The following is a 26,960-nucleotide window of genomic DNA, read 5'->3' as shown; positions in this document are numbered from 1 at the left end:
GCTAAACTAATACCCTTAGAAAGCAAAGCATTAGTTTGAATTCCCCAGCTTTCAAGTATACTTTTTCAGCTCAAAGTCTTTTCTCATTAGAACTTGCTGACATCTGTATGATATACATAAACTGTTACATAAACATCCAAAATCCCTCATAGAAAAATAAGAATATTATTAGAGCACTCTGAATCTTCCATATAAAGCATACAATCAATGTATCTCATATCTGCTTTAAAAAACAAACAAACAAACAAACAAACAAAAAAACCAAACAAAATATAGCCTCTTTTTATCTGCAGAATTTATTTGACAGAAGTGTCCTCCCCCACCAAAACATAACTGATCATCACTTTGTGTATTTTGTCCTCAGGACCAAAGGTGCCCCCTTGATTGGTGAGGATACTCCAGTGGTTGTAAGTTTCAGATTTTCATGTAAAAAATTGCGCTGTCTAACTGTGGCTGATCTTATGTAACTGCTAGTAGAAATGACTTTTGCTGGCCTTGTTGGTGGTGCAGTCTGTGGAGGCAGTCCATTGATTTCATACATCCACTGCATTGACTGTGTCTGAAAATAATGAACAAAGATATAGGAAAAAAAAACAGTGATCAAATACCTTGAAAATTTGTCAGTGATTTACCATGCTACATTGATTTCAAAAGATATTTATCCTTTTCCATGTAAGGTACTGGAATAACACAGAATGAAAATTGCACTCCTGGAACACAGAGACATGAAATCGCATTTAACTTTACTCAGGACCAGGCATAACAAAGATGAGAAATTTAGCTTCCTGGCTGATCTAAAATTCTTTTTTTATTTAGTAAAGCCCATAGCTCTGATGTTGTTTAAAGGTAATTATTCCATAATACAATATAAATGCCTCAGGTTTATACTGTAGGATTTAATTGCAGCTCTGGTATTGGTAATAATGGTATTATCAAATGGTGTAATTTTGGCATTAAAATTATGAACAAAGCTAAAAGGACACTGAGTATGCACAAGAGAAATGCAGCTTCATGTTGAAATCTCTAGTTTGAAAAGTATTTATGTGAACTGAAAATGACACTCTTCATTTGCTTTTTGTTTATAACTGGTCTTTAGGAATGGAGCATATGTTTCTATGTCATGTCTTGTAATGCTTGAGTACTTGATTCTTACTGAGTACATGATTCTTGTTCTTACTATACATCCCATCTATCCATACTTAACGAGTATTATTTCTACATATATGAAGGCTATACTGCTATCTCCCATGTTTATTTGTATCTGATTTTGGTTGCTAAAAACACAGGTGTAGCTATAGCACATCTTTCAGTCATTTTTCTTTCAAAATGTATCACTTCTTTAATTCTTGAAAGCAGGTCTTTATTCTAAGTCTTTAGCATTTTCCTGTCATTACATTTAGGGAAAGGTCTATTCATGGCTTTTAGTTTTCTGTTCTCGTTTTCCTTTACAAACACCCCACAAACAAACAACAGAAATATTACAAAACCCAAAGATTCCAAATGATGTGTCATTATGTCCAGTTTTGTACTATTCAAAAGAAAGACAAAGCATTGCATGCCCACTTCAGGCATGCACTGTCATCTATTCCTTCACACTCAGAGTTTGGAAATCCCAGGTTTTATGTTTGGGGACTTTTTTGCTTCCAAGGCAAAACTTGTAGGGAAGACTGAGTAATAAACATTTCATGATGTAGGTCTATTAAAATACATTCATAAAAGTGAATTTTTTTTTATACAGAACATAAAACAGAGTGCATGTACATAGTACATACGTACGTAGTACACAGTACACAGAACACACCAGACTCTATGACTTTGCAGCCTCAAAGCAGTGGAGTCACACTAAATAAGTGATATTTCCCAATTACCAAGATCTGCCTTTCCACATTTGGCACAGCACAGCAATCACACAGCCATGCTGCTTGTGGTTCTAGCGCAGGTTTGTTGGTGCTCGGCTTTTGCATCATGCTGCATCGAACTACAGAGACACAGCTTGTAGGATCACCTTTCTCTCCTGCATCAAGTCATAAAGATCACAACACCAGTTGTGATTTATGTAATTCATCTCCTGTTTAAAACTAACTTAATCTTTAGAACAATTATTTCTAGGTATAACCATTACACCTAACATCAGTGTCATTTTTCATCCAAGGAAACAAAAGGTCAGAAAGGTTGTGTATACTCTCAAATCAATCTGGAAATCAGTGCAACAGTAACCTCAAAGCTCAAGAGTTTTTCCCTCAAGCACTTAGTTAACAGCCCAGCTTCTGACATGGCTGGCTTTGTGGGCCAATTGCCCCTTCCAGTTTGAGAACTCTGCTTCTGCTTTTCTGCTGGGCATGTCAGTACGCCAAGAAGATTTGGCCTACGGAGAGGAGCAACAGTATCCATACAAATTGTGACAAATTTTCACGGAGCATAAGTGTCATCAACTATCCAAGCCTTAAAAGAATGGTTTTGCTCACTCCCAAGACCCCAGCCTATTCCACCAGACAATGGTTAACCAAAACCTCACCCGGTCCTTTCACTAACAGGACCGAGAAGTTTCTTTTTTTTTTTTCACAGGTTGTAAGATAGAAGTTCAGAGAAGAAGAAGAAAGTAACATTTAATGGAAGTTTTAATTGTGTGTATAGTTGTAAATTGTATAGCTATAATAATCTTTGCAGTATGCCTTTATCATCATTGGCAAAATTGTTTTGGGCAGTTGTATGTTGTCTCGTCTGTACTGTTCAAAGCATACCCGGCGAGAACCTTGCTTCCTTGTTTTCAGATTTAACATGGGAAAATGAGTTCTTGTTGTTGGGAAAATTGATCGCTTAAGCTTTTAATCTTATTAATTGCTGGGTGTGTGGTGGACCATTTGGTCTGGAAAGTTGATTGTGGATCTCCATTCCTCTTGCTCCCGAGTGGATTGTGAAAAGAATCATCCTCATCTTGGCCTATGCAACACCCTGCTCCTGGTCACTATTGGGTGTGTATATTTGTCTAGTTATTTATTGTATTTTGTCAATTAATTATGGTCTAGGTAAAGCACTACAAAAGCCACAGGAAAGAGTAGTCAACCTTCTCCATCTTGAACTTTCTCTACAGTCATCCCATACTTAATATACAGAAGAGAACAAAAAGGATGTTAAAGTGGTTCTCTAACTTTACTAAGGTTTGTTAAATATCAATTTTATATTTGCCACTGAAAAATTTTGAATCAATGATGTTTACCTTTGTTATCTTTCATATGCTCCTTCTTATTGTTCTAATTGCTATCCTGTCATTGCTAAAATATATTTAAGGGATATCATTGCAAGCAGGTTTTGCATTCATGTTACAGCTAGTCAACAGGACGAAGTTTCAGACCATTAAACTGTAAACCCTTTGGCACAGGCTTTGTTCTCTGCCAGGTACTCATACAGCATTTACACTATTTCACACATAGGCTGCATATACTTACAGCTCTTAAAAGTCATCACCATATGAATCTCTAATTGTAGTGCTTCTTGTTAGGCAACTGGTTTTAACCAGTATTTTGGTAACTGTCCTGGTTTGGCCCAAACCAGGCCAATTAGTCTTAGAGAAACCAAGGTCACTGCTAAATTCCTCACTGCTTATGAGTGAAGAGCCGAAGGGGGCTCGCACCTGCAGGGAGGAGCAGACAGGGCAGGTGACCCAAGATTGACCAACGAGGTATTCCATCCCATACATGTCATTCTCACTTTCCTATTTATCACTAACCCACTGCCTCCTGGAGGTGGGGCCCAGGAGGGAGGGGCCCTCCTGTCTCCCACTGATTGGTACCAGCTTTGCCAAATCTCCAGTTAAAAGCCTGCAGGTGTGATGGCAGGGGGAGCTACTGCATTTTCCCCTCTGCCCGTGCTGGGGGGAGCTACTGCATTTTCCCCTCTGCCTGTGCTGGGGGGAGCAACTGCCTGAGAAGGATTTCCAAGCTCTCGATCTTGGTTTTGTATATATTTGATTATTTCTATTATTATTATTGTTATTATATTCTTTTTTCATTATTATAGTTTATTAAAACTGTTTTAACTTTCCAACCCATACGTCTCTCTCCCTTTTCCCTTTCCCTTAGTGGGGGGAGAGGGTTAACAGAGAGCATCTGCCACCTGGTTAATAGCCAGTCCAGCTTTAAACTGTGACAGATTTAATTGGCGCCCAACGTGGGGCTCGAGAGAAGCTCCAACAGGTGCCAATTGCTACTACCACGGTGCACCGACGACAATATCGCACCAATCGAGACTCCCTGATCCCCATTCATAAACTGATTAGACAATTAGAAAACCAAGGAGTGATTGGCAAGACTCGCTCACCGTTTAATAGTCCTATATGGCCAGTGTGAAAGTCTGATGGAGAATGGAGATTAACTGTGGACTATCGTGGCCTAAATGAAGTTACGCCACCGCTGAGTGCTGCTGTGCCAGACATGCTAGAACTTCAATACGAACTGGAGTCAAAGGCAGCCAAGTGGTATGCCACCATAGACATTGCTAATGCATTTTTCTCTATTCCTTTGGCACCAAAGTGCAGGCCACAGTTTGCTTTTACCTGGAGAGGTATCCAGTACACCTGGAATCGACTGCCCCAGGGGTGGAAACACAGTCCTACTATTTGCCATGGACTGATCCAGACTGCACTAGAAAAGGGTGGAGCTCCAGAACATTTGCAATATATTGATGACATCATTGTGTTGGGTGATACAGCAGCAGAAGTTTTTGACAAAGGGGAGAAAATAATCCAAATTCTTCTGCAAGCTGGTTTTGCCATAAAAAGAGGCAAGGTCAAGGGACCTGCCCGGGAGATCCAGTTTTTAGGGATTAAATGGCAAGATGGGCGTCGCCAGATCCTGATAGAGGTGATCAACAAAATAACAGCTATGTCCGCACCAACTAACAAAAAGGAAACACAAGCCTTCTTAGGCGTTGTGGGTTTCTGGAGAATGCATATTCCAGATTACAGCCAGATTGTACGCCCTCTTTATCAAGTGACCAGAAAGAAGAATGATTTTCAGTGGGGCCCTGAACAACGACAGGCTTTTGAACAGATTAAACAAGAGATTGTGCATGCAGTAGCCCTTGGACCAGTCCGTACGGGACAAGATGTTAAAAATGTGTTCTACACCGCAGCTGGGGACAATGGTCCTACCTGGAGCCTCTGGCAGAAAGTACCAGGGGAGACTCGAGGTCGACCCCTAGGATTTTGGAGTCGAGGATACAAGGGCTCCGAGGCCAATTACACTCCAACTGAAAAAGAAATACTGGCAGCATATGAAGGAGTTAGAGCTGCTTCAGAGGTAATTGGTACTGAAGCACAACTTCTCCTGGCACCTCGATTACCAGTACTAGGCTGGATGTTCAAGGGTAAGGTTCCCACTACCCATCATGCAACTGACGCGACGTGGAGTAAATGGATTGCATTAATTACACAGAGGGCTCGAATAGGAAACCCTAATCGCCCAGGAATCTTAGAAGTGATCATGGACTGGCCAGAAGGCAAAGACTTCGGAATGCCACCAGAAAAGGAGGTGACACGTGCTGAAGAAGCCCCACCATATAATGAACTACCAGAGGATGAGAAGCAGTATGCCCTGTTCACCGATGGATCCTGCTGTCTTGTAGGAAAGCATCGGAAGTGGAAAGCTGCTGTATGGAGTCCCATACGATGAGTCACAGAAGCCACAGAAGGACAAGGTGAATCAAGTCAATTTGCAGAGGTAAAAGCCATCCAGCTGGCTTTAGACATTGCTGAACGAGAAAAGTGGCCAAGGCTGTATCTTTATACCGACTCATGGATGGTAGCAAATGCCTTGTGGGGGTGGTTAAAGCAGTGGAAGCGAAGCAACTGGCAGCGTAAAGGTAAACCTATTTGGGCTGCTGAATTGTGGCAAGATATTGCTACTCGGCTAGAGAAACTAGTCGTGAAGGTACGTCATGTAGATGCTCACGTACCTAAAAGTCGGGCAACTGAGGAACATCGAAACAACCAACAAGCGGATCAGGCTGCTAAAGTGTTCCAAATAGATTTGGACTGGGAACATAAAGGTGAACTATTTTTAGCTCGGTGGGCTCATGACACTTCAGGTCATCAAGGGAGAGATGCAACATACAGATGGGCTCGTGACCGAGGGGTGGACTTAACTATGGACTCTATTGCACAGGTTATCCGTGATTGTGAAACATGCGCCGCAATTAAGCAAGCCAAACGGTTAAAACCTTTGTGGTATGGGGGGGCGGTGGTTGAAATATAAATATGGGGAGGCCTGGCAAATTGACTATATCACACTCCCTCAAACCCGCCAGGGTAAACGCTATGTGCTCACCATGGTGGAGGTGACCACCGGATGGTTGGAAACATACTCTGTGCCCCATGCCACTGCCCGGAACACTATTCTGGGCCTTGAAAAGCAAATCTTGTGGCGACACGGCACGCCAGAGAGAATTGAGTCGGACAATGGGACTCATTTCAAAAACAGTCTCATAGACAACTGGGCCAAAGAGCATGGCATTGAATGGGTATATCACATCCCCTATCATGCACCAGCCTCTGGGAAAATTGAACGGTATAATGGGCTGTTAAAAACTACCCTGAAAGCAATGGGGGGTGGAACCTTTAAAAACTGGGATAAGCATCTGGCACAAGCTACCTGGTTAGTTAACACCAGGGGATCTATCAATCGAGCTGGCCCTGCTCAGTCAGACCTTCTACATACAGTAGAAGGAAATAAAGTCCCTGTGGTGCATGAAAGGAATCTATTGGGAAAAACTGTCTGGATTCTTCCTGCAACGGGCAAAGGTAAACCCATTCGTGGGATTGCTTTTGCTCAGGGACCTGGATGTACTTGGTGGGTGATGTTGCAAGATGGTGAAGTCCGATGTGTCCCTGAAGGTGATCTGATTCTGGGTGAGACTACTTAATTCTGAACTGTATGTTGTTGCTGCATAAGTGTCTTTCAGGTTAAGACAGTGGTGATGAGACCGGAGCTAGCTTCATCAAGTGGCGTCCAGTAACCTCCTCGAGTCTGACATCTTTAACCTGCAACCCGTGGGCACGAACCATGACAAAAGAGAGACTGCTAGCCAGAGAGACTGCTGAGAGACTGTTAGCCAGATGGAAACCCACAATCCTGAACCAAATGAACTTAATGAACTTTTTGTATAGCGAAGAATCATAAACTAGTGATATGTGTATATATATTTGAAAATGAAAAGGTAGTGGTGATCTGAGTATGACGTGAATGGTATGGAATAAGGGGTGGAATGTCCTGGTTTGGCCCAAACCAGGCCAATTAGTCTTAGAGAAACCAAGGTCACTGCTAAATTCCTCACTGCTTATGAGTGAAGAGCCGAAGGGGAGTCACACCTGCAGGGAGGAGCAGACAGGGCAGGTGACCCAAGATTGACCAACGAGGTATTCCATCCCATACATGTCATTCTCACTTTCCTATTTATCACTAACCCACTGCCTCCTGGAGGTGGGGCCCAGGAGGGAGGGGCCCTCCTGTCTCCCACTGATTGGTACCAGCTTTGCCAAATCTCCAGTTAAAAGCCTGCAGGTGTGATGGCAGGGGGAGCTATTGCATTTTCCCCTCTGCCTGTGCTGGGGGGAGCAACTCTGCCTGAGAAGGATTTCCAAGCTCTCGATCTTGGTTTTGTATATATTTGTATATATTTGATTATTTCTATTATTATTATTATTATTATTATTATTATTATTATTATATTCTTTTTTCATTATTATAGTTTATTAAAACTGTTTTAACTTTCCAACCCGTACGTCTCTCTCCCTTTTCCCTTTCCCTTGGGGGGGGAGAGGGTTAACAGAGAGCGTCTGCCACCTGGTTAATAGCCAGTCCAGCTTTAAACCGTGACAGTAACTGAATACATACTTTTCTGTGCTAAGGTTGAAAGAATAGGTGACTTTTTTTTGCTGTGTGTTTTTAAAGAAACGTTTTTTAAAACCTCTATTTTAAAATTGGCAGTACTGATTTTACATAGTGTCTTCTGAATGAATTGCCTTATTCAAATAAGATTAGTAAGCCTAAGATCTTAATAGATATTTCACAATGCATGCATAATTTTTTAAACTTCCATTACTATTCTGCTAAAATAAAAATCTCATTTAAATTGAATATTATTCCTGTGTAAAACAGGCAGATTAACTCATCTTTATTCTCAACCTTATTTAATACTGTGAAATGATTTAGTAACTCTACCGTCTGCAAAGATAAAATCCAGAAAAAGCAGGTGTGACATAGACCAACATCAGTATCTTATGTCCAAAGATAAAGTTGTCATTTAAGAAAAGTAAATCACTCTCCAAAGTTTGCTAATTGTTTTATCAACTTCAGTACAAGATTAAGTGCTTTATCTTTCTTTAGTATGCCAGATGAACAATTTAGTTTAAAGAAAATTAACCTCAGGGTCATATTCACTGTGTGCAAGTATCACTGATCACTTCAAGGTCAGAGAAAAGATCTGACAGGTTTTTCAGCCAACGATTTAAACTGAGTGTCAAGTTACTAAAATATCATTTTTGTTCATGAAATACACACATATTGTAAATTTACTGTCTATAGTGTCAGTATTTGTTGGAAGTGGGATTTAAACAAATGGTGGGCTATGCTACCTCTCAATTTCATTTATCGTCAGCATCGAATGATTGATATAGCTTTCTGAGTAGTAATAACCTTTTGCTAATTTCCTGTTTGCTGTACAAATATCCTAGATTGTATGTTTTGTGAAAAAAAAAAAAAGATTGTAGCTTGACTTGGTGAAAAACGCCACCTATTCTGTCACTGCTGTAGCCTGTGTCAGGGGTAGTTCTGTGGCAGGAGATTGCTCTTTCCCTGATGGAAATGTTGTGTTCAATGGGGAAAGTTTTGTGGGCACTGTCATATGAACACTTTAGATAGATAGTCTCCATCAAGGTAGAATTTAAAAAAAAAAAAAACACCAACAAAAAAAGAGCAATAATAACAAAATCCCACCCTAATTTATCATCTTGAACTATGGTACTCCATCTGTTGTAAACCATGTGTTATCATTCAAGACAGTTAGAGAAAGTCACCGTGAAAAAATTGTCTATTTATATACTGATTTACTGAAAGAAAGACTCTTGTTTTAATTCAGCATTTTCTGGTAAAGGGGAAACAAGTGTTACATGAATGGAAAAAAGTTATTGTAACTGTCAACATAACTTGAGTTAGTGCTTTGTTTAGCACTAGAACCACCTAGAATTCAGTAATTTCCAGAAAACCTTAGACACCCACAAATGTCCGTTTTAATAGAATATTTAATTTCCAAGGGCAAAATCTTAGGTTTGCAAATGCTGCTGAAGCTGTAAGTATTTTCTTTTGGGATAAGGCTGTACAGCCTAACTACAACTATTCTAACCCATATGAAAAATGCAGCAAGAGCAAGTCTACCGAGTTCAGAATCCATGCAAGTGCCTCAAAGCTGCTGCTTTGTGTTTCCAGGTCAGACATGTTTCAGCAAAGGAAAAGACGCATCAAGTTTCAGACTTATCTGGAGTGGTGGAGAGGAGAGAGAGAGACTTTGACAGGTCATCTATATAAGACCATATAATTATGATATAATATTTGATTTACAAGCTGTATTTACATGCCTAAGTAGTAGGCAAAATTTTCCCAATTCAGAGGAACTCTTCTTCTTCCTGTGCTCAAGGCGCTACAGTTTATTATATCAAAATTGGAACAATTCTAATACTAACACTGGTAGTAACAAAGTCTAAAGATAAAGGTATTGAATCTACTACAATGTACATAATCCACTAGAATAGAAATATACAAGACAGTATCTGTTAAGAAGATATATCTAATATAAACAGGTATTTAAGAATCCCAGGCTCCCTGCAATGCATCTCTAGGACTATTTCACACAATTTAAGAAGAAAGACCAGTCCACAGTCTGAATGTCCTTAACAGGCTGAGGGAGGATTTCTTTTTGAAAGGAATGACTTCTTCTTATCAAAACCTCAAAATTCCTGATGACTGTAATCTAATTGAAGTGTGAAGAGAAGAATAATTTGACTCACCTGGCTGGAGTAATAGCCATCTGCAGAGCTAAATATTTCTGAAGAATATTTTGAAAAATTCAAAACCAAGATGCATGCTACCACTTTTTACTACATATCATAAGTTATTCAAGTAAGTTATTTAACCATCTTGATGGCTGACTGAGTAATGTTCATGAAGTAATTCATTCAGCAAATACTGGTAACAGTCACCAAATAATTTATATAAAAGTATATTTTTTGATATTCAATCCATTCTTCCAGATGGCTCATGATTCATAGGAATAATTTTCAGAACACAGATCATCCATGTGTATTCACTGTAGGCTGGCAGTGCTACTGAGTTACATGCTAATTAATTGCCAGAGAAACCTATGTCAGGAGTGTGTTACCTGTTGGGAGCAAATATCAGGAATTTTAAGGTAAATGGTATTCCAATTATCTTCCAAACAGTGCTAACCAGGAAAGTCCAAATAAAATTTGCAAGACTTTCAAATAAGTTTAAACACAGGAAATTACAGATAGAGCACCCAATATTCCCTGACCCTTAATTTATACTGCAGTGATGCCAAGCAGAAATGACAAATTATGATCAGTGTCCACAGAATGAAATTAAACCAAACTTTTATGTATGTGAACTGTGAAAGAGAAGAGGAAAAGCAAGAAAGCTCACAGATCAAGATAAAGACAGTTTGGTAAGTGAAAGAAAGAGGAAAAAAAAAAAAAAAACCAAAAAAAACCAACAGAAACCAACAAAAAACAAGTGATGCAAAGGCAGTCACTCACCACTTCCCACAAGAAGACCGTTGCCCAGCCAGGTTCTGAGCAATTTCTAATGAAGAAGATGGCTAACAATCGCTAACAATCATTTCCTTAGCTTAGAAGAACATTTCCAGATATAATTAATTGTGGTTTAATTGACATCTGCAGTTCAAATATTAGATATTTCACAGCATCTCTTAGATATAATGCAATCAATATCAACCATTCCTTCAGGACTGTCAATGGTTTGAATACCCTCATACAGCAATGGTTCCCATATTGTTATAATCTTTTGGCATTATGAGAATTATAGTCTCAATAAGTAAAGTAACCTTTCCTCATGCTTGTGAATCAAAAATTTTGAGTATTGATTCTGCACTCAAAATCCAGTGATTCTAATTATGGGATGTGCTACATTCACTGCCTGTAATGAACTTTCTGGATCTCTGCTTTTAATCATAAAACTCAGGTCAGTATCAACCAGTGGCAAGGGACACAGATGATGTCTTATTTAATGTGAAACTATTTCAATTACCCTGTTAACTTTGTTACATTTTTGTTTGCTCATTCTGTTCAAGAGATACAATTTAGAATAACATTAAATTACGGCAATTAACAAATATACCAGGAACAAAGCAGAACGTATTTTCACCAAGCTAATGAATATGTAACAGTACCATTTGCTCTTAAGACATGCAATTTTGCACAGAGAAGCTTGGAGAAGCAGCCACACCCAAGTAGTGTGGCTTGCACACTGCATCGTTTATTTCCAGAACAGCATGACAAATGGTTTTGATATGCTATCTTTCATAGGCTAAGCTAGTGATTATTCAGTAATAAAGGTGCACAAGCCTGACTTCTGGAGGGCTTGATAATGTTTCCTGCAATCTGGTTTACTCTGACATCTATTTTATCATTTAAGACTTATTTTGTGTGCCTTCTGCTTTAGAGCATCTCTGAAGCCTCATCCATGAATTACAAAGCAATTGCTCAGGTCTCTAGCTGAATTCAGCACAGCACAAGCAGATCAACTGTAAGCCAACTTGAAGATGCCCTTTTCCAAGGACTCGCCAGCCTCCTGGCTGCTCCGCCTTGTGCCTGCCAGGGATTCCTGCCCCAGGAAGCCTTTGCAGAGCGTCCTCTTGCCCCAGCTGCATCTCGCCATCCTTAAGCTCTGTCAGTTTTCTGTGCAGCTTTACCGGCACCTCACAGCCTAGCTCTGAGATGTCAGCGCAGCTTCTCGTCACAGCACTCTACAGCTTATCTAAGCAGCATGTTCTCTTCACTAATTTATCATTACTGGCAATACTCTTTTTTTCAGTTAGACGTGCACTGTTTATGAAAACTATTATAAATGTGGAAGTTTGATTATGGAATAATACCTATTTAAAAATGCTCTTCATGCACCATGTCACTGTTTCTTACTTGTAGCTTGACTAGATTACGGTGTGTTCTTTCACAGATACAGAAACAAGCATGATTATTTTCTTTACTGGCTTTTTATTATATTTCATTCTTTGAGCTACAGAATTTTTTAATTGTGTCTCATTTTTACAAAATTAAGATTCCTAACAACTATTCAAATAAGTGTCTAACCTGAATTGTTTTGATATGTAGTTGACTGAGAACAGAGGTTTTAATGATGGTTAAAGAACATTTAATTGCTTCAGCAAAGTAATTAAGGTTTTCTGCTATTAATAAAATAATGAATATTAAAGTCTTAAAGAATCCACAAAATATCCCATGAAATACCCGGTTTGTGTCCAGCAAATATAAATGAGGCTACATTATTTCAATTATATATATACATACAGTTAATAAAATGTATACACTAAATTCTGGTAAAGACAAATTGTAATCTCTTAATGCTAATTAGGTCCTCAAGAGTGGGTTCTCAGCAGGGCAACTAAACAAAAAAAATTGCATTTACTATATTTGGGTTTAATGTTTACAATAAATGAGAAAAAGATGACTGTAGGGTCTTCCTCCATAATCTTAATCTCCCATTTTACTTTACAACACAATTGTAATGACCAACATAAAACAAAGAATTTACACTATCATCTCTGCTACTTTACAGCCTAATTATCACTGTTCATTGAACCACAGAAAAATGACAGTTCTGCTACTCACTATTCATAGAATTTAATAATAAAAATACATTAGTGCTAGGACTATGACTTTACTCCCAGAAATACAAAGGAAATTTTGCAGCCAGACTGCTGTAGTCCTTTACTACAGCAGCATCAGAAGAGAGGCGACACTGTAAAAGAAAAGGACTTCCTCACTGTTTCTAAAAATAGCCCAAAGCCTCAGCCAATATATTGGCTAAAAGGATATGTGCAAGAGAGGTTCTTCAGTGTTAGGTCCAACACTAATTGCATTTCACCACCTCCATTACTATTCCCCAAATAAGAGTGATTTAATACTGGTTTTGTCATCTAACTAAATCTGTCTTCCTCAAATCACTAATTAAAATTATTTCAACTAACAGGAAAGGCAGAAACGAGTATCTGGTGTTCTCAACATGTCATCAAGTCTTATTTCAGGTCAATGTTGAGAGCATAGCAGCAGAATTACACGCAGTTGCAGACGCCCTGGCTTACATTAGAACAACAGGAATGAAAGCTTGTCGGGAGAGGAAAGGGGGAAGCCCAGTGTACACAAAAGGACTACCAATAAGAGCAAAGAGAACACAATCCTCACCAAAACATTACTGAAACAACTTAATACTCCAATTAGAGTAAGAATGTTAGAAATATCTCTAACATAACGTGATGGTGTAATATTGGTCCAAATTGTGCTTACAAGCGTTAAGAGTCTTCAATGTATTTTTGAGCATACAGGAGTAGATAGGACAAGATGTGATCCGATACGTATATGTAATATGTATGAGTGACTTCCTATACCCACACACAGTAAAGAGCCGTCTGCCTAGATCATAACCAGAGACTGAGGTGTGAGCAGATGTAGGTTAAAAATACAATTATGCAAAGCCCATCTGTACTGATAAATTCCTAAAAGGAAATTTAGAATTACTGACTGAGTACTTAGAAAGCTAATAATAATCTTTGACCATCATGTTTATCCCATGCCAGACAAACTTATTATGTTAAAGCTCTTTGTCAGTGATGGAAATTAAGCCAAAGACAAACACGGCTACTACATTTAAATATGTCATGCCTAAAAACAGGAGTTCAGTTCCAGAACTACATTAGAATTTTCTGAGCTCTGTAGATGTGTAATATAGTATTATATAAATATAAAAGAACACAGAATAAATTGTCAGTTATTTTCTTTTCCAAATGAAAGAGCAATAAGCATTACTGCTGTTTATGTAAAAAGACTAAATTAATCAAATACCTAATACAGTAAAAGAAAACAAGTAGAAGGGATAAAAGGGCTTTCTTGTTCTTCCAGGATTTGAATTTCTTATTCACTATTGTACAAGTTGCCAATCAGAGAGATAAAACACTACAGTCATTTGCTACGCATCTTTTTATCAACTTTGTTTTGAACATCTTATTTTTTAAATCAATATTGCTGTTTCACTTCTAATATAGTAGCCTGAAAACATTGCCAGCATGCCGTAAATAGATTTAAAGTGCAAACCATTATTTCCAGAGAGTTTGGAGTGTTTGCTGCTGCTGTATGTTTTCGACAAACAGTTTCCTTTTAAAGAATCACTTAAAAATTAACTCCTGCAGTAATAAGAAGATTTTTACTACTGAAGGAATAGATGTCTTCAAATGTTTTCTGACCTTCAGACTTCCAGAAGCTACTTGGCTACAAATTCTTTTTGTTTATTTTGAAGCTTGTTTTAAAAAAGTTATTCCTGGCTTGATGTTCTGAAATTCTGCCTTCTACAGTTTCGGCTCTACCTTCTAGTGCCTTTGATCCTATGAGGTATAATACAAGTAAAATCAATAACCTAGGCCTCACATATTCAATTACTCATATATCCTCCACCAGTTCTTAACATGATTATTTTGATTCTCTGTGAAAAGTCATTCTGTCATGTTGTCTATGGAGTTGGGGTAAAGGTATCAAGATAAGTATCTGTCTCTGGTGATGATGACAAAGGGTTAACATAGAAATTAAAATACAATATGTTTTTCCAGCTTGTCATGAGTTAATTTTCAAAATTTAGTTTTAATCTTGTCCACAGTGAAGAGCAGTAAAATAATCACAGCGCATGCATTTGTGTATTTCAATGCTGCCTTTTTGTATAGGGTTTCTTTTTTTTCCTTCCCCTTCTGAAGGTATGTTTGTGTATTGCATTCAGGAAGGCTTACCTGAATTACAAGTGTTGCTGTATGCTTCTTCCCATACATCCTTGGCTTGAATCCCACCGTTATATGGGTTCCCACAGTGCCTGCTGGAAGAAGTTCTCCAGCTTGTGGTAGTACAAGGAACTCGGGATCGCTGCCTGCCAGGAAGTGCGCAGTGAATGGCTCTGGGTTCCTACGGAAAAGCACAGGAGCCCATTGTGCCTTTTACGGTATCTTAATACAATTTCACTGCAATCTAACATTTAGGCCACCATGAGGCATGACTCAGGAAACTTGGCAGCCCATGGAATGAGTATGGAATATTAATAGCATTCTTACAGAATAAATATTCTGTAGTAATTATTTACATTTATTTATAAATATTTATGATCTTTATACACAGGGACCTGCACACTGGTCTTCCATTTCAAACATACTTACATGCTATTATAAATATTATAATAACTACAGAATAACGATAGCATTTGCCACCAGGAATAAAAGAATCATCCGACCTGTAAAGATATAATAATAGTGATAGAAACAAATTCCATGTCAGAGTGAAAATCCACTTTTCCTATTAAAAGCCCCTCACTTTTCCAATCTCTAAGCAAATAAAACTGACAAGCCACCCATTTTATTAAGTTTTATGACTAGAACCGAATTTGCAATCTGGTGGAGTGTTTCTAGAATAGGAGACAGTTCTGAAAGCCTTGAAATGAACATATGGAAAATAATAGTTTTCGATCACTGTTTTCCACATTTTTCATATCCTGTAAACTAAACACTTCAAGATACTGCAATAATAATAATTAGGTTCCTCCATCGATATTATTGTATATTTCTCATCTGAAAGAATTTCTGTCACAGGTACTGCAGATCTTGCCTAATTGCTAGTTTCGTGGAAGTACTGATGCAGCCAAAGACAGACAGTGATTGAGGACTACAAAACAATCTTAGGCCAATCTCAAACTGAAGCCTCTCTACCACAGGTCCTCAGGGACTCCTTGCCATAAACATTCTCAGCATGAAAAGAATATGTATTTTTATATTTTTGTCAGGCATTCTCCTTTTAGTCTTTATATGTGTTGCTGAGGACAACTCTATCACTACCTGGACAGAAAGAGAGCAAAAGAAATTGAAACTAGAATGAGACTGTCACAAATCTGATCTATAATTGTGCACACAAGATATTTGCCAAGTCAGAGAAAAAATCTAATTGCACCAACCTTGTCAGATTTTAATTTTCATAAAGAAAAACTGAGAAAAACTAATAAAAAAGCGTTAAAGAAAATCTGCATGCCTCTTGACAGCATTGGCACAAGGTAATAGAGGCAGCTATAGTTTTTTTCTGTGTTGAGCAAAGTATATATATACACATACACACATACATTCTTACATGAACACATATGGTCACACCTAAAACCTTCCCCTTCCCTTCCCTGCCCTGCCCTGCTGTCCCCTCTGCTTCCTTCCCCTTCCCAAGTCAGTTACTGGATGCAAAATATTCCTCAAGGTGGGAGCTATGTCCAAATAAGGAAAATAGAAATTCTGGCAAATTAAATGTATAGCCATAATATGACAGGCCAACAGGGATTCTGATGAATATATGGCTAACAGTATAAAAACTAGCAATTAAAAACTTACTCTCACACAATCAGAGACAGGAACCTTTCACAGTGCCTGTAGTGCTGATAAATCATGAATTTTTGTTTTGAAAATATATCTAAAGATGGCATCTCGAGAAAAAGCAAGCAGTGTTTTCAGTGATGTTCACACCAGGGAGATGATCTGGCATCCTGGCTAGCTTGCTAGCATAAGTAAATTGCTTGTCATTCTCATCATCTGTAGTACAGAGAAAACTGGAGCTAAAATTCCCGGAATAGCACCTGAATTTCAGACATTATTGTTTTCAGTGTTTGTATATTTAGTGTATAATTAAAAATTAATAATTATGTGGTTTAAAATGATTAAAAATTAATTCCTCCTTTTTGATTACTGCTTCAGGTAAAACCGCTCTGGTGTCAATGTTTGGCTTGTCATTTCTCAGCCATGAAGGACAGTGATGAGGCAGTCTATATTTTTTCGAGAAGGCTTTTGTTTAACTCAAGGGTGGCAGATGCTAACGTACTCGATAAAGTTTAATGACATGTAGAGTTTTGAAAACACATATGAACCAAGTACAAACGAATTAGTAAATATAAGGGCAGAGGCCATATAAACCAGAGAAAGCAAATGTGTCTTCCCACCTGCATTTCCGTAACTCCTGTCGTAATGGTTTGATATTGCTATCAGACAGTATGAGCTCTGCCCTTACTCAAATAATGAACAAGAGTAAATATTAATTTGAATTTAAATAATAATTGGACAATGAAATCATGGCAACCAGGAAGAGTGGAAATTGAGCTAGTATTTAATAGACATATTTATAATTACTCCTTTAATCTTGTTCTTAAATAGCAGTCTGTGCTCATCAGTGTTCTCATGGTAGACAATTTTCAAATTAGTAAACTTAAAAAGAATAGCACCTTATGTCTTCAATTAAAGAAAACCTTAAAATTTATACTCCCTCACTGCAAGACTTATAAAATACTCATCAAATCTGAAAATATAAGCCTTTATTAAATTAAGGCTCAAAATAGTTTAATGTTTACTCCTCTTCCTCAAACTAGTGAAGCAGTATATCATACCTGTAAAATTTATTCCTTTAAAAAACTCAGCATTTTGCAAACTATACATAAAAAACAATGCATAATGCTTTTGATCAAATTTTTTTCTCAAGAAAAGCAGCATAACAAAATGTCTTAATCTGTAAAGTATATAACTGCTTAAGCAAATAAGGGGTACAGTTTGAAAAAGCTTCTATGTGCTTCCAAAAATAGTTAATCATAACTAAACTTTCTTCCTGTAATTTGTAGTTAATGTCTGTTGGATGACACAAGAAATTTCAGTTATTAGGTAGTGATGTTCTCTAAACTTATTAACTGTATGCAGTTGTCAAATTCTATAAAATTATTAGTGAGGGTTGGTATGATTTACATCATTTATTTCCAACAAAAAAAATGGCAATGGAAAAAAAAATAGAAAACCCTCATTATTTATGAGAATTGGTTATGTTCCATACCAAAACCAACTCTGGTTTAACTGAACCCTCTAAATCCTGATCTCTGGACATCAGAAAAGATTTGACTCCAATTACCACTCTACAGTTTTGGAAAGACTGTTTCAGAATTAAAGGACTTTCAAAAAATACGAAGAAACACTGCACGGCAAATGACTGTCATGGAATACTTTACCAAATATAACATCACTTTTATTGTGTATGTGTGGTAAATCCAAAGCAGGAGCTAGGGTTTTTTATCTTCACAAAATGTTAAGATTTCTGTCTCATTCCTGTTCTACCCAGGGGTACTGTATTTGCAGATTGGTAAACTGACTTTTCCTGCTAAAAGGGCCCCAGGTGACATGGCTAGATACAGCTCCTGGCTAAATGTGTGACATGTCAGGTATTGTATTATTAGGAAGGATGATCATAACTTCTTGGAAGCTCTGCCGCATGTGTATGCTGCATTTTCGATATTTTCCACTAGTCTCCATTCAGACTCCAAAAAATGGAGCTCAGTCAACATTTGTTCTTTGCAGCTGCTACTATGTGGGAGATGCTAAGATAAAGTATTCTAATTACATCTTTACATTAATGGTAGAATTTTGCAGAACTGGTAACAAGAGATTGGCATAGGAATCCAGGCCTGTAACACGCACAGCGATGTGTGAGAAAGGGTGAGGAGAGGCTGCGTGTGCCGAGAACTTAATGAATGCATTTTCTTGCAAAAACATAATTCTGGCTCATGGTAATTCTAAAGAAATACAGCAGTAATTATAGTAAAATAGAAATAATTCTCAAAGTTGTAACTGTAAACTTTTTTTGTTTTTCCCTTCACAATTAGGGAGGGTACAGAAGAAAATGGGTTGCTTTCTATTCTTCAGACAGCATTAAAATTAATTTTGTGTGATCAAGGAATGGTCTTAATTGAACATTTATTCTATACACTAGGAAATTAGAAAGAAGAAATAAGGAAAATATCCACAGTGGTGTTCAAAATATGAAATGTAGGTTAAGATAACGAAGTCTGAACATGCAGTCATTTTAAAGCCTAATTTCATCTTTCTTTTCATTTCCCCAGTGCACCTGGTTTTCTTCGCTCTTTATTCTAGCTCTGTTTCCATAATCAGATGGAGCCTTGGATTTTGCAGATACCACTCCATGGAGACCATATTGATACCACACTATTTGCTTTAGTGATAGCAGGCGCTAAGTATGTTTTTCTGAAGCATAGTTTGAGTTCATCTGAGAAGTTTCCTCAATGTAACAAATATTCTGTTTGTGATAAATACAGGATCAGAACGAGAGGCTGGGATAGAAGGATGGATAAAATTTTACTGTATATGGGAAACAATACGTGATTAAAACAATCACTAACAGGTACATGGAATGCTAGAATTATGCTGGTGAAAGGAAGCTCTGTGTATGAGAAATCAGCTGATAGAATGGACAGGAGAGAATTATCCACCATCTTGACTAAACATTCAGAAGTCACGTAGTTTACAAAAAATTTTCAGGTGAACATGGTGTTCATATGTATATACCCACATGTTTCATGTTGGCTACTGAAGTATTTGCAGTGGAAAAAAAATAAGGTGACATTCTGCCGCAGCTGGATATCAGTATTTTAATGTGAAGAAATAAATCCAACCATCAAAATACCTCTGTACTGGAACATATAGTAGTTAATAGTCCCCAAATAATAGTTCTGTATCAATACAATCGTCCTGATCCCAAAACATAACTGATTAAAAAGACAAGAAGTTATTTTCAGTAAAACAAATATAGAAAGGACTAGTTTTCTTAAGCAAAGCATTAATTCCAGAATTTTTAGTCTCTGTTTTAACTATGCACATCAACATAAAATAATAGACCAATAATTTGAGCTGGATATCAAAGAAGTTTCTATAATCTTTATTTCCAGGGATAATATTGTATCTATTCTTTTTGGTTAATACTGTTGTCATTCTGTAAACCATCTGGCATTCAATAATCCATTTGGTATTAAAACAAACACTAACGTTAACACAAACAGAGGCTTGTACCAAAGCCAATTACCTCAGTGGAAATGTTGCCAATGAATTTAGCTGGTGTTGAATTAAACCTACATCTATCACAAAACTCGAAGATCATCTATTAATGTTAAAAATGGCAGATTTTTCTTATTTAACAAGTGAAATCTGCTTATTTGACTTTAACCAATCTTAATGTCATTACAAGAAACCATTCAACAGTATGTCACTTTTGAATTCGTAAAACTGAAAATACAATTTTGGACTACTCATATATCACAACTGTCCTACGTGCAGGCAGGTTTTAAAAATATATTTGAGTTTTCTTCATACAACAAAACTGCTTGGCTGCAATCTCAGTGTCTTTCATTATTTACTGAAGCAGATATTGGGCTGTTTCTCATTAGGGCATGTGTGTGTGTCAGTTTTAAATGTATTAAAAGAGAGAGTGCATTACATATTTGCATGGATTCTCAGAGCTTTCATCATTGAAGATCATTGTGAGCAGTGTAGCAACTACCTCCCATTTGTAACTGTTCATCATTTCTGAAGCAAGTACATCAAATGTAGTTATGAGTAAACTGGAAAATCAATTCAGTCTGAAATATTTTGTACACATTGAGGATTTTGCTGGGGAGAGGAGGGGTGGAATTAAAGGGAGAAGCCCACATTTGAGTTGCAGTAACTGTAAAGAAAAAGAAAGCTAAAACCATTGACCTCATAGCTTTGTAGTGGTTGCCAAAGGTGCTCTGTGGATCACTGAAGATCCTTATTCAACTTGGTATATATAAGAGAATCCTAATCCGTCCTTAATAAGATACCAAGCCTTTTGTGGGGGGCTGTGTTCTCAAATATTTTTTATTGCATCACTATGCAACCTGCTAGCCCAAAAAAATTTACAGGTCTTCTCAGTGATGCTGTACAACCATTCTGTCCTGCAAGTAGCAGAGGAAAATAAAGACAGCTGCAAAGTCCCTTTCTAGCGGGTTACTCAGAAATACATCTCTGTTTCTCCACTAGTTACTCTCAAAGTAGCAGTGTCATGAGGTACTATCCAGAATTAAGAAAGGAAGACAGAAAATATCTATATGCATGGTGAAAAAAACCTCACCTCTCTTTAAGTATCAGAACCAATTCTCTATGGGATTGTGCTGCTAACTATTTACTTAAGAAAAACTCCAAAGGGCTGATCATTTTTTTCAAGGAAGGTCTACAGAATGACACTCCATATCCCAATTGAAACTTTTAATCCATATTTTAATATTTCATGGTTTTATTTTTAATCTAAGTCATTTGAGTTATTCAAGCATTAAATTACATCTGTAATATATGGTTTTCTTGTGTAATTGCTTTTAAACTGCAGATCTTGTATGCTAAATGTTGGTTGGCTGACTGTTCTATTTCTATAACAAAACATCCACCACCAGAAGCTCCTAAGTAAATCAAAGATAAGATAAAGCAGTATAGAACTTACAGAGCAGTTGTTGGACTATTTACAACATGGAGCTTCAGTACACGCAAGCATTATTACACTTTGTGTTTGAAATGTAGGGGGGAACCCTTGTTATGTAAGATAAAGTTGGAATTTGTTTAAGGGAAAAAGGGAATCTGTCTTCCAGCATGGCTCCTTCTTTATATAACTATAATGATTTGGGTTTTATAATGCCTTTCTGAAGAACATTAGATCTCTTCACTACTATCAGACACCTACCAGGAGATTACAGTATTGACAGAGCAATTGCTTCACTTTTGTTCCTGAAACAGCCCGTTCTATTGAAGCTGTTAACTTGAACACTGTGATAGGAGCCTTTCACAAAGTCCTCAGTAATTATCATCACTGACAGCCATCTAAAAGCTGGAACAACTGTCCATCTTAGATGCACAGCTTTTGGAAATAAGCTCTTAAGAAAAATCAGTCGGACCCAAGGATGCTTCCTGCTTGGGATGTTACAAAAGCATGTATCTACAATGAAAGTTAACTATCAATCAGCATATCTATCTGACACACTTTCTAGATATACAGTAAAAAAAGTCAATTTTAAAGAAAAAAGGAAATTTAAAAACTTCCATAAGCTAATTAGATTGTAAGCATCGTGATTCTTTCAGGTTCACTGTTTACTATTTTAAAACTTATCAGTACCACACAACTTATTCCTTCACTTTCTGCTGTAGACAAATGACGCTGTGGGTTTGCTATAACATTATGAAACTCCGAGAAAATAATGAAAACTGTGTAAAAAATATATTAACAGAGATTTCTGCAGGACTTTAAAAAAGGAGAGTAATAAAATACTGAAAAATGACACAATTATTTTTCTAGTGAAAGGGCAGAGTAGAGATTAATCCATAACATTCTCATATAATAAAACAGGAGTACTTTAAAAAAGAAGGCACATTTAAAAACTTCTAAAGCACAATGTAAAGGATTGTTTTTATCTCAGTATGAGTATAAAGTACTTTGAAAAACAATCTATTAGTAAAAACATTAATGCTTTAACAGTAAGCCTTTAATATCACAACACACCTTCCTTAATATTGTATTACACACTTTAACACAAAAGCATTTTAGGGCAAAACTTTGAAGTCACAACATAAACATGTGGATCTATTCCACAAATTTTCTCTTGAGGGAGTACAGCCTAAACATAGAATGCTTCTGTTTTCTACAGTACAGCTTCAAAATCACAATTGTTACAAAATCACAATGCAGCACTTGAAATTAATGATGTATTACTGAAATAGCTGCAGCCCAGTTATGTTTCTGCTGCCCAAATCCATCCTAGCTGATGTGTTTCAGTGTGAGTTCTAGCCTCAGAAAACTGTATAAATAATTTATCATAAGTATTTTTACCTTGTCTGGCTTGTAAGCTTAAAGCCAACTATAGATTCCTTATTCAGGCCAACTGCTTCAATGTTGATGACATCATCCACTTCTGGCTCTGTAGCAATGAACAGTATTGGAAACTTCCAAACGCCTCCTGCAGTGCGCTGTATTACAAGAGTTGCTTCATTCCTTAAAATTTCAAATAAAAGCATTCAATACATAGAACAACATTATAAAACATAAACTGAGTAAATTAATGTCCAAAATAAGCCTCGAGTGTGTAGAAATATACCACAGTAAAATGGAAATACAGGTGGCTTAAAATTGGAATACATCCTTAATTTTATGCGGCATAGTACACATTAGTTTCATAGACTGCAATGTAGACTAAATAGCACTTAATATTTACAGCAAAGTACAAGAAAGGACGTAACATGAAAGCAAAATGATGGGCACAGCCATGAGATTTGATTCTTCTTTTGCTTACTCTCTGTTGAGTTAAATTTGTTTAACTTAGTTTGCTTTACACATTATTCTTTATTTATTGTGGTGCTAGAGGACAATTTGGTCCAGAACATGTTAGGAGTTCATATTAGAATCAAATAGATCTGATGAAGGGCTATGTCCTTTAGAAAAATGCCAGACTCTGATGTCTCCAGACCATCTAAGAAGAAAGTTGGTGCTGTAGTTTCTAAAGATAAAGAAACTAATTAATTGCAGTCATTGAATCCTCTACGTGAAGCCTGGTTAGTCTCAACAACAAAAAGATTAAAAAAAACAAACCAAACCAAAAAAATAATCAAATAAAAAAGGATAGAGTAGAAATAAAAAGGATTTCTAGATTAACCTCCCCTCTGACACCTCTGCATGGGGTCGGTGGATAATCTTTCCTAAAGGTCTGCTCTTTCTTTATTTCAGGTCCCTCCTGCATCCTCAAAATACCCTCTGCACGCAACCCATGATATTTGGCAGTGACTGCTCCCTAATCTTCCTGCTTATGTTGAGCCTCTGAATTTACCATCTGCATGCACCTTACTGAAGCTTCTTTCCTCCCCATACACATTTGATTTCTCCAAAAGGAAGGCACAACTTCCTTCCCTCCCCAAAAGGATCTCCCTTTCACAGTTTCTTTTTGAAGAGGTGGGATGTACTAATGTAAATGAAAGCAAATCCATCATTTTTAATATCACAGCTATAAAAGAGGATAAAATTTTCCCGTGGACTGTTGTTACTGGGGCAGTAGAGACCAATTTCAAATTCAACCATCCCATCCAGCCAAAGAATATGCACAAATGCTAGGAAAAGTTTTTCCAAGACTGACAAACCATCTTGTCTGTATGTTTTCCACAAATTTTGGGGAAAACTCATTTTCATTGGAATTCTTTCAATATTCTAATGTTTAGAAGTAAATTTATGCACATACAGACCAAAGCAGTAATTCAACAGAACCATCTAGCAGGCATTATAAACAAACACTGTCAGTTTTAATACCAAAGATATCACTCTGAGAAGTAGCAAGTGAGAAAATCTAAAATAATAGATCTCAGAAGTGAAAACAAAATGAAGAAAACCATGCAGGGAGGTGCTTACATAGCTCAGAGTGACCAGACAGGATTTTATTGCACTTTCTGTTGGTGATAAGGAACAGGAGCTTACCTCATTGGTTTGTTAGGTGCAAACACTATATTAAAGATCAGTGTTATGGTTCCAGATTCTGTATCCTGTTCTCTTTGAATCAGATGCATACCAACCAAAGCTCCAAGCTGAGATTTAATTTCATTCGATTGATACTGCAATTCATAGTGAAATTCCACTGATGTAGAGAAACCTAAATGATGCAAGAGAAAGATCAGTCTGTGTGCACTCCAACCTCGCACAGTTTTCTGGCTACCAGTTACAATTCTTTCATTTGTTATTAAAAATGACAAAAAAAGTAAAACTAGTAATTATCCAAAACTTGAGTGATTTGCTCCTGACTGCACAGCAAAATCTTCCCGTTTCATATGACAGGCTACGTAGTTTCTGGCAAAATGGAAGCTGGAGAATGTACTTAGGAGAAGTGAACAGTAATAGCAGTATTGTTCTGGCTACCACTTCTGCATTATGGTGAGATATTTTTAGTTTGTCAGTCAAATGAAAATTGCAATAATTTAATACTATTTTGAGTAATGCCATTGGGATAATCTGAAAAAAAAAAAAGTCATTAAAGACATCAGTGCCATTGATGACTGCAAGCCTGAGAGTCTACAGAAAAATAGTGAAGATGTCATTAGCAGCCTCTTCTCTTATTCCCCGTAGCAGCTATGAAAAGACCAAGTAGTAATGACATAAGAATAAACAGCTGAGCTTCTTGAATCAAATGTCTCCTCCAGCTGTAATAAAGAAAACTGTTATATTCAGTATACAACAGCGATTTGTGCACAGAAGGGAATGTTTCTATGAGGAAAAGAATTTCAAGATGCTAACCTATTTAAAAATTTTGCACATTTTGTGGATGAAAAGCCTTTTAACACAACCATTTAATCCTACAGGAGATTTCATTTTACTATGACCACATATCTCAGTGCACATCTTGAATTTGTACAGCTTAGTACAATGTGTTGTGCAGAACTCCTATGTACACGTTCCCGTATATGCTGGCTACAGGGTGCCAGTCAGCTGCAGAGTTAATTCCCTAGGCCTTCCAACTTGGAATTCTAAAATACAGACTATATTTATTTTTATTTAAAGTCCAGGAAACAACGCACTGTGAGATATTTGAACAAACCCTGACTTTGTTTTTGCCAATCTGTAACGCTACCCCATGTCAGTGAGTATGGAGATGCCTTCCTATGCTTGTAGTCCTTTCCCATTTTCTGAAATGCAGAGATACCTTCTTTCTACTTCATTCTTTTGTTGCCAATGGTTTTGTAACACACCGATTAACCCTAGGAAATGTAGCAGCTTATACTGAAAACATTTCTGACTCTTTGAAGTGGATCCTTCACACAGATGTTTGTACAACTTATGCTAGATCAGAGAGTTACACAGACGCAACCAAAATATTATTACCAATATATGGGATTATCGGTCATAGTAGATACACACTAATTACCAAATAGACAGGATTTCCATGTATTAATCCATCAATTATAAATGCACTTTATTACAATAAATGTACTTTATTATAATGAAATTAAACTTATTTTTCCTACAATTTGTAAAATTCCTAGGATCATCCTATATTGTTCCATGCTTTGTTGTTTCTCTATTTTAAAAATATGTTTATGCCATGCATTCAGTTTCTAATACAGTCCAAAGCTTGTAGTAGTCACCCTAGACAAAACATGAAGATTCAGACATAAAAATTAACTTATTATGGGAGAGAAAAGATGACATCATTTGCAGCATTTCACAGTGAGAAAATTGCAACTGTTGAGCAGATGTTTCTTTCAGCCATTATAGCACACAGCGCTACTCAGGAAAGCGTATTTTATAGTTCAGATGCTAGGAAGAAAATGTTGTGAATTGCATGCTGCTTTTAGTATCCAAAGGCATTTGGGTTTGGTTTGACATATGTATATACTACCTTTTAGTCAGAAGAAATTAAATATTTGTATTTTTTCTGCTCCAAGCTGTTTTGTAACCTGTTCTATGATCATATTAAGTATTTACTTAAAATATTTTAATATTTACAACACCTATGGAAAAATGATGATTTATAAGTGCCAATATTTGAAAGCTTCATTATGCTGGTTCCTTAGCTGGTTTTGAGCTATGCTGCCGATCTAGTTTAGGACTGTTCAAAAAAGAAAAACGTAATTCTATTCTCATCACAGCTGCCCTGAAGACTACTATATTATCATACTATGGGAAGCCTCCGTGAATATGTTAATATTTGATTCTAGATAATTCCATAATACACATGCTGCCTAAACAAACTGGCAGAAGCTAAAGGCAAAAAAATTGTTGT

At 37.0% G+C, this 26,960-nt stretch overlaps 1 protein-coding gene across 1 annotated transcript in view; it reads right to left on the bottom strand.

The window, feature by feature from the left end:
• Positions 1 to 340: 340 nt before the first annotated feature.
• CFAP47 (cilia and flagella associated protein 47) overlaps positions 341 to 26,960 on the bottom strand; it is a 356,696-nt gene continuing 330,076 nt past the window's right edge. Inside the window, exons 61-64 of the mRNA XM_068422067.1 lie at positions 24,665 to 24,836; positions 23,036 to 23,197; positions 15,094 to 15,262; positions 341 to 559 (exon numbers count right to left, since the gene is read on the bottom strand). Of these exons, the coding sequence (XP_068278168.1) occupies positions 341 to 559; positions 15,094 to 15,262; positions 23,036 to 23,197; positions 24,665 to 24,836 (722 nt within the window). The remainder of the gene's footprint in view (positions 560 to 15,093; positions 15,263 to 23,035; positions 23,198 to 24,664; positions 24,837 to 26,960) is intronic.

Source organism: Nyctibius grandis, chromosome 2 (assembly GCF_013368605.1).
Source record: "Nyctibius grandis isolate bNycGra1 chromosome 2, bNycGra1.pri, whole genome shotgun sequence".
Classification (NCBI taxonomy): domain Eukaryota; kingdom Metazoa; phylum Chordata; class Aves; order Nyctibiiformes; family Nyctibiidae; genus Nyctibius; species Nyctibius grandis.
This window is presented reverse-complemented; position numbering and strand designations above follow the sequence as displayed.